The 9,343-nt window shown below is 32.8% G+C and overlaps 1 protein-coding gene across 3 annotated transcripts in view; it reads left to right on the plus strand.

Annotated features, from left to right (window-relative positions):
* LOC127704427 (uncharacterized) overlaps nucleotides 1-3,389 on the plus strand; it is an 87,474-nt gene extending 84,085 nt beyond the window's left edge. For all 3 annotated transcript variants that reach the window (XM_052208468.1, XM_052208470.1, XM_052208469.1), the window contains exon 2: nucleotides 1,492-3,389. In XM_052208468.1, the coding sequence (XP_052064428.1) occupies nucleotides 1,666-3,114 (1,449 nt within the window). In that variant the 5' untranslated portion in view covers nucleotides 1,492-1,665 and the 3' untranslated portion in view covers nucleotides 3,115-3,389. The remainder of the gene's footprint in view (nucleotides 1-1,491) is intronic.
* The last annotated feature ends 5,954 nt before the right edge of the window (nucleotides 3,390-9,343 follow it).

A 9,343-nucleotide genomic window follows, 5' to 3' on the forward strand; every position in this document is an offset into this window, starting at 1 on the left:
TAATGCATATTACTTTTGATGACGTTTTTCTTTTTCTTTTTATATAACAGCTTTGCAACATCTATTAACCAAAGAACATGAAAGATTGATCTGACGTAAAGTTGTCATGTGCTCCACTCATCTCTTTCCACTTTCAACGCTTGGTATGTCGATTTCTTTTCGAAAGTGTTAAGATGGACATGAGATAAACATGCACCATCTTCCGATGTCATCTGCGTTTTGATCGACGGCCATTATTTTATTTCACTATGAATCATCTACGTTAATTTTCTAACCAAAAAACCATTTCTAACCAAAATTAACCCCTCCGTTTTTTAGAACACGCTTCATCATTTGACTAACAACACTATATTTTTGTGCTTCTTTGTTACATATTTGTTTGTTTTTTTAGTGATCAAAATTATAACCCAATGTTGACTGCTGTAGCCCTAATTTTGACATTTTTACCTTTTATGTCTGTTTAATTGTGTTCACACATCGTTCTCACTATAATGGAATTTGATGCGACAATCATACAAGTGAGAGGTTAAGCTATCTATAAAACCAGGTTCAATACACCATTTTCTACATTAGAAAATGCCTGTACCAAGTCAGGAATATGACAGTTGTCATCCATTCGTTTGATGTGTTGGAGCTTTTGATTTTGCCATATGAGTATAGACTTTCCGTTTTAAATTTTCCTCGGATGGCAGTATTTTTGTGATTTTACTTTTTAATCGGTTATTTTTTTTATACTAGTACTACTTTCAATGTGATTAGTACCAGATAAATGTACCAACCTAATCCACTTAGATACCATAGCCAAATGGACTTATCTAAGAAGAAAAAAAGAATTAACCGAGAAACTTGTAAATAACCTATCTCGATGTAGGATTTAAACTCGACTCATATTTACGCAAATATGTCCTCCAACTCAACCCACAAGTTAACGCGAACTATAACTAAAACCTGATGTCCATGGTAAGCAACACTCCCGGTTTACATTAACACCCATCAATCTTTGTTTTTGGACATTTTTGAATTAAGTTTCGTGTTGATATATGCCGTTTTGCCCTCGACAGGAGAATTTTCGGCCAAAAACGTATATTTCTTTTAACCGGAAAACATTTTAAGGACATTAAAAATAACTAATAAACTTAAAACGAATGACATGATAAAAATGTTTTATTAAGTTGGAACATTTAATCAAGGTACACAATAGTTCAACCCGTTCATAAATGACGAAATCATTAAAAAAAAACTAATCAGACAAAGTGGAATTTATATGAATTTATTTTTTTTGTTTACTAAAGATCTTGTATGGTTCGTATAGTGAGTAACGTTGCAGCGTATTTTTGACTTTCCAAATGTTTTGGCTTGAGCGCTTTGGACACACGAAATAAATAAAGTAAGTATTATGCTGAACAGTAGAATTGGATAGTTAAACACTTATTACTTCATTGTAAAAATCTCTTTCATATTATGCAAAATTTGCCTCTTTTTCTTCTTCAGAATACTAGTATCGGACTGAAAAATGTGTTAACGAAATAACGAGACAGACGCATATTGGAAAGACTGCTTAGAAAAATATAAAAGGCATGCGCAAAGGTTCACTGATGATTTAATGCACCACATAAAGTCATAGTACCTCATCTTGACCGTGATCTAATTTATTCTTGTTTCAAAATGAGTAACTGCGATGTCCATATCGACCAAAGGACCATTCTCTACTGCACCCAACATGATAAGATCATCTGTGAATTATGTCTTCCCGACACCCATAAAAACTGCAAATCCATTATTTCTATAGATCAAGCAGCAAAAGGCGTCAACAATGGGACTGCTTTAGAGGATATAAAGAGTAGAATGGAGTATTTGAGCAAAATGTTCAACGAACTGATGAAATGTCAAACAAATAATGCAGTAATCTTTGACAAACAAAGAGATGATATCCTGGAAAAGATTCATACCGGTAAACAGCTGATCAACAATGATCTTGGTGAAATCAAAGACGAATTGAATAAACAGTACCAAACAACCAAACAAAAGATGGAAGAGGCAAAACGAAATACACAGAAAAGGCACCAGTCAGTGCAGACATGGATACACGAATTATCTTATGTAGAAAGCCTTAGTAATGAGGTTAATTTATTTCAGACAATCAAAGTACTGGACAAGAAAATTCACAAGGAGGAAACCGATATTTGTAATCAGAGAAAGCATTACAAAATAGAATTCAACCCAATTGGCAAAAAAAATCTCCCCATTGTATTTCAATTGATGGGAAAGATTTCCGCTACAGAAGAACAAATGCACATAGTCGAGGTTCATCACAATTTACAAGTACATGTACCTAAATCAAAGGATGACGACTATCAACGAACTCATTCGTTTCTTACATCAGTATTTGGATTAGATATTGAAATTGAGAAATGCTGTTTTATTTCTGAAGAAAGACTTCTCTTGTTTGGCGGCACAACACCTCATATCTTTGTATGTGGATATGATGGGACTGTTGTATGCACGGTAGAATTAGAGCATAAACCAAAGGATGTCGCCATCATAGACAGTAAACAGGCCATAATTACTTTATTGTCAAAAGGGTTCCAAATCTTAGACCTTATATCATTTACCTTAGGAAAATGTATCAAGGCTAGTAAAAATGGATGTTCGGGTGTGACAAGTAGAAATGGACAGATATGGACGCACGATGTTTTCCGAACTATCGATCAGATTGATATAAGTGGTAATATACTACGTAGTGTAACAACAAAAGATTGTATAAATAATATTGTCATAGATAATAATGGCAATCTCTTCTATAATCAATTTCCTCACGAATACAATGACGTATACCGTATGACACGCGATGGACACGTGAGTTTATTCTTTGGTCATTCAGACCTCCGCCGTCCGTGGGCCATCGATGTAGATGACAAGGGTAATGTTTATGTAGCTGGTATGATGTCTAACAATATACACAGAATATCATCGGATGGAAAGGATCATCAAATCATATTGACAGAGAACGATGGGATAACTTATCCTAAGGGTTTAAATTATAACAAGGACACAAGACAACTCCTTATTATCAACGATTATTCGAAAAGGGTTGACATATTTAGTTTATCTTAGTAAATATATATATATAAAATCCTCATAGATACCAGGATTGAAATTTTATAGCCAGACGCGCGTTTCGTCTACATAAGACTAACCAAACAGTGTTAAAAAGACCAAATACAGTACGAAGTTGAAAAACATTGAGGACCAAAATTTCCTAAAAGTTTTGTCAAATACAGCTAAGGTAATATATTCCTGAGGTAGAAAAGCCTTAGTACTTCAAAAATTAAAAGTTTTGTAAACAGTTAATTTATTTGAGATGTATAATACATATTTATTAATTGATATTAGATTATTTATATTCAGTTATATGGCAATGACGTTTTAAAACACGACAGATGTTACGGAAAGCAACAACTGTATTAATAAAAGCACTAATGGTTAATTCTTTGTTAAAGTAAGGCCATCATTGTTAAAAAGTATGGATTTGAAGTTTTTGTTAATCATTCTATAATAAAATGACCTTTTTAATGACGTTAAAACTAAAAAAATCCATACCATATGAAGAGTTTATAAGTATATTAAGTAAACTGGTTAATTACCCAGACCATACGCGTATGGTCCAAATATTCATATGATCCGGAACATGTATATATATGTAAGACTCAAATCGACGCCCGGTCTCTAATCGACGTCCGTTCCTTAAATCGACGGTCCAAATCTGACGTCACAATAAAATATCATCAAATCGACGGCCAACTTTATGCCTATCTAATCGACGTCCAATTTTTGGCTTCTCTAATCGACGTCCAATTTTTAGCTTCTCTAATCGTCGTCCTTTTTGGACACAAAATAGGACTGAAACTGATATCAGCTGAAACCTTGAGACTTTCAAATGTGTGACAAATAAAATCTATCTAAAAAAATATAGTGTTTGAACGGAACTGTGATGTTTTTTGTATAGTTTGATCATTCGGAAGACTGTTAAGTGGGGATCCGACATTCGAAAAATAAACAAGTTGCTAAATAGAAGATTGATGAACTCAAATGTTACTATATAACGTTTCTACTTTTATGTTTGGTATCTAAACATTCCATATGTAAATATGAACCAATCAGATAATAAAAAACGATACATGCATCCAAACGTTTTCTTTAGAATGGTGGAGTTCCTAGTAAATCGATCAAAAATGTCAAACACAACAGCGATAAAAAATGTAAAAAAACATTGAATCCCAATCCTTGCTACGAAAAATTTCACGTGCACCTTTTTGATATACATTATTAACTGTCTGAAAGTTATAAAGCCAGTATCCTTGGAAAAATCCAAATACACTAGCTTATCTCAATGAATATCAAATATATTATTGATTGTACAAGCGCTTGCTAGTTTACTGAACAATCACTTGGGCCTATTCTGTACAATCGCTTGGCCAACTTCAAAACTTTTGGTAAACACAAACTGAAAGAGCGTATAGAAATTACCTAAGTTGGCTTGATTTGTTTGACTCTGTATTCAATGATTAGAAATAATCTCAATAAAAACTTGCTGATCACTGATATTTTCGATTGCGGGTAAAGTTTTATGACAAAAAAATTATTAATTTTATTTTTAATCTCCTTATTTTTGTGATACCGTAATAGATTTTAGTTTAAACATATTTTATTTGAAAGACTTGAATACAAAAATGGATTCGGATATAATATTGTTCATATATTAACCCGTTTCCTTGTCAACAGAAAGAAGGAAAAGACTGCAATTCAAATGGTAAAAAACAAACGTCATCAGGATTTGTGTATCAGACAGTATTCCACAAATCCGAGATAAAGAAGAAGCCAATATAGGCAAAAAGTGATTTGATACTTTAATGACCCAACACATTTTCTAGTGTTAAAGTTATCGCGGACATGTGAATACTTATGACACCAAAGTAGGAAATGCTTACTGCTATCTATTCTGCCACATATACAATAATGTTTTTAATTTCCGTGAGCTTTCTATCAAATATATGTTCATTAAAACTACTGTAATCCAATGTAACATATGCCTGGCATGATTTTTTTTCGATTAGAGAAGACTACAATCAATTGGACGTCCTTTTGGCCATTCATGGCTTCAGATTGGACGTCGATTAAAGTATTAAAATATTGGACGTCGATTAGAGAATGTGACGTCAGATTTTGACGTCGATTTGAGGAACGGACGTCGATTAGAGGCCGGACGTCGATCTGAGTCTAACATATATACGCTTATTAACATGATTAGTTTGATTGAATTATATTACATATACTTTGTAAATGCTATAGAATATTGTTCAGTCACTGCTATTTTCAGATTCACTGTAGTGATAAATTCATCTCCTTGAATTAAACAAGATGTAAAAGAGATATGTTCTTTGTATCATTGATTAGTATCAAGATGAATAGTTATCAAATTCAGGATACCAAATCTAGAAATCAGTCTATAAATAGTTCAGCAATGGGTAGTTCTTACCTCTTGTTTAAATTGGACATTGGTTCATTTGACTATCATTACTCTAAATTATGAGCTGTAAAAAAATTAATCTAAATTTAGAATTGAAAAGAGTCCAAAGTTTTCTGTGTCAATTGAGTTGTTCAAATATATTTCAACATAATAAAAGCAATTATAAAATATCATAACAGATAAAATATCATAACAGATAAAATATCATAACAGATAAAATATATTAACAGATAAAACATCATAACAGATAAAATATAATAACAGATAAAATATATTAACAGATAAAATATCATAACAGATAAAATATAATAACAGATAAATTAAAATAACAGATAAAATATCAAAACAGATTAGAAGAAATGGCATTTGTTTCCCAGTGTTACATGATGGTTTTTATAGAATCAAAGTAAGCATATCGTGTAGTAAAATAAACCGTCCTGGTACATGTCGTCAAGCATATAGTCAAATAAACCGTCCCGGTACATGTCGTCAAGTATATAGTCAAATAAACCGTCCTGGTACATGTCGTCAAGTAAATAGTCAAATACACCGTCCTGGTGCATGTCGTCAAGTATATAGTCAAATATAAACCGTCCTGGTATATGTCGTCAAGTATATAGTCAAATAACCGTCCTGGTACATGTCGTCAAGTATATAGTCAAATAAACCGTCCTGGTACATGTCGTCAAGTATATAGTCAAATATAAACCGTCCTGGTACATGTCGTCAAGTATATAGTCAAATAAACCGTCCTGGTACCTGTCGTCACGTATATAGTCAAATAAACCGTCCTGGTACCTGTCGTCAAGTATATAGTCAAATAAACCATCCTGGTACATGTCGTTAAGCATATAGTAAAAAAAAACGTCCTGGTACATGTCGTCAAGTATATACGGTGTTTATATATCTCAACTTGTACGATTCGCTCGTGTATGTAACAATGTTTTAGATTTTAACGAGAGAAATTTATGTATTACTGAAAAATTATTACACCAGGGTTTTCGATATCACAAACTAGTCAAAACATTTACTAAATTTTATCATCGGTATAAGGACATCATTCGTAAATATAGCTCAACATGCAGACTTCTTATACGTTCAGGTATTTCACATCCAATTTTTTATGGAAATATTCTTTATAAAGCACAAAAATGTCAGTATTCACCTCTGAAGCTAACAAAACCTTTAAATAGACTTATTAAGAAGGGATATAGTTACGATACTGTTGTCAGGTCATTAAAGATTGCATATTTTGGCGTTAATATTGATTCACTTTTAGGGTCTTTGCATTGGCACTAAACACATTTATTTAAAAACCAGTTGTTGGCATGACACGGATTATGTTCTTCTCATATATGTTATGATGGTATGATACTAAACCCCTAACGGGAAGGATTGTGCCTGATATTCATATGATGAAGACATAATCTTTCAATCAGTTTAATTGAAGTCTGGAGCTGGCATGTCAGTTAACTGCTAGTAGTCTGTTGTTATTTATGTATTATTGTCATTTTGTTTATTTTCTTTGGTTACATCTTCTGACATCAGACTCGGACTTCTCTTGAACTGAATTTTAATGTGCGTATTGTTATGCGTTTACTTTTCTACATTGGCTAGAGGTATAGGGGGAGGGTTGAGATCTCATAAACATGTTTAACCCCGCCGCATTTTTGCGCCTGTCCCAAGTCAGGAGCCTCTAGCCTTTGTCAGTCTTGTATTATTTTTAATTTTAGTTTCTTGTGTACAATTTGGAGTTTAGTATGGCGTTCATTATCACTGAACTAGTATATATATTTGTTTAGGGGCCAGCTGAAGGACGTCTCCGGGTGCGGGAATTTCTCGCTGCATTGAAGACCTGTTGGTGACCTTCTGATGTTGTCTGTTCTATGGTCGGGTTGTTGTCTCTTTGACACATTCCCCATTTCCATTCTCAATTTTAAATAAACCGTCCTAGTACATGTCGTCAAGTATATATTCTAATAAACCGTCCTGGTACATGTCGTCTTAAGAACTTATTACTTACTATTACAGAGTCTATCGTGTATTTTTCTCTGAATGGTAAACAACATATATATACATGTAGACCTGTAACTGATTTTTCGTTAATGATTGGAGGATATATTTAAATCATCATTCAGATGAAAAACTTTGCTCATATGGTCCTTTTAATTCCTGATTTGGTTGCGGAAATATCTTGGTATTTATAAATGTTTTGATGAGAGAAATCGTGAATTAGTTTTATTATATCATTTTGCATATCTGCTGACCATTTTCTTATAGAAAGAAGTAGGTATGAAAACACTCCTCAACAATAAAAAGTCAATATGGTTAATAAGTAATTAAGAGTAGAAATCAGAACTGTACATATTGAAGCGATTGATACCAACAATAAATTTTCCAAATCCTTAAAAAGGCTTATGGATTTGAGACTAGAGATGATTATTATCCACCCTTTTCTATCACCTGAGAGAAAAGAATAAAAGATAAACGACAAAAAACAAAAACTGAGCAACAAAACACAACCAGAAACTGGAAGAAAATTTATGATTTGTAAAGTGACGTCCCCTGGTGAAGCTTGCAGAGTCCAAATGCATGCCTGAGACAATTGTTGCTATGCATTAATCATGAGGATAGCTACTATTGATGATATTTAAATAATGGTTCTAACAAGTTCTACATGATTGTCCATTTGATGATATCTGCATTGTTTTGATGTAAAAGTCCTCAATGCTTTGCACTAGTCATGAGGAAAACTATTAATCCATATTTTCTCGTTTAGTTTAACTCAATAATCTATGTTACTTGTTTTATCATCCTTAAAATATACTAGTATTCAAGTATATCTTTATGCTCAATATCCATTACTATAGTTATAAATTATAATTTTACTGTTTACCAATGCCTCATAGTCCAAAATAAATGCAACAGTAGTATACCGCTTTTCAAAAGTCATAAATCGATTGAGAGGAACCAAATCCGGGTTACAAACTAAAACCGAGGGAAACCCATCAACCATTAGAGAAAACAACGGAACAACAGAAACACTGAAGTACAACAAAAACAAACGTCAATGCAACATACATAGAAACGAACTATTAGATAACAACTGCCAGATCCCTGACTTGGTACAAGATATTTTAAGAAAAAATGGTTGTTTGAACCTGGTGTTGTGGCTAGCCAAACCTCGTGATGAATGGCAATGTTAAAAAAGTCCCCATCTACATCCATATCTCTATGATGAAAGTCGACCTCACTACACAACATATTTGTTTTAATGATGCCCTATGTATGTTGATCATACTTGAGTTTGTTGTGTGATTTCTTTGAAATCGTTTGGTTACACATGTAAGCGTTTGTTATCGCTTGTATTTTGATATTTATCTGTTTAGCCTAACAAGGGCATATAATTGTTTAAATAAAATGTATTACATCTCATGTATGACAATTCATTTATTTCATTTTTCATTTATCTGATAAACGTTTGACTCCGAATAGCCCGTATGCTTATTAATTGGACGGCCCATAACTCCAAAATTATAAATTTTGGAAGATATGGTATGCTTGCCAATTGCAAACAACTATTCACTAGATACCAAATGATGTAGATGGAAGTAACTATAGGTCTTCAACAATTATCAAAACCTATACCGTATAGATAGCTATAGAACTCACCGACATTAAAAAAATGTCTTTTACATTAAAAGATAGTTACATCTAATGAAATGTTCCTGCTTTAACCACAGTATGTGTGTTGTAAGCCTTTTTCATAATTATATTCTTCGTTTGTAACGAAATTTACATTAATGTTTATCACGA

This window comes from Mytilus californianus, unplaced genomic scaffold (assembly GCF_021869535.1).
Source record: "Mytilus californianus isolate M0D057914Y unplaced genomic scaffold, xbMytCali1.0.p SCAF_6, whole genome shotgun sequence".
NCBI classification, from domain to species: domain Eukaryota; kingdom Metazoa; phylum Mollusca; class Bivalvia; order Mytilida; family Mytilidae; genus Mytilus; species Mytilus californianus.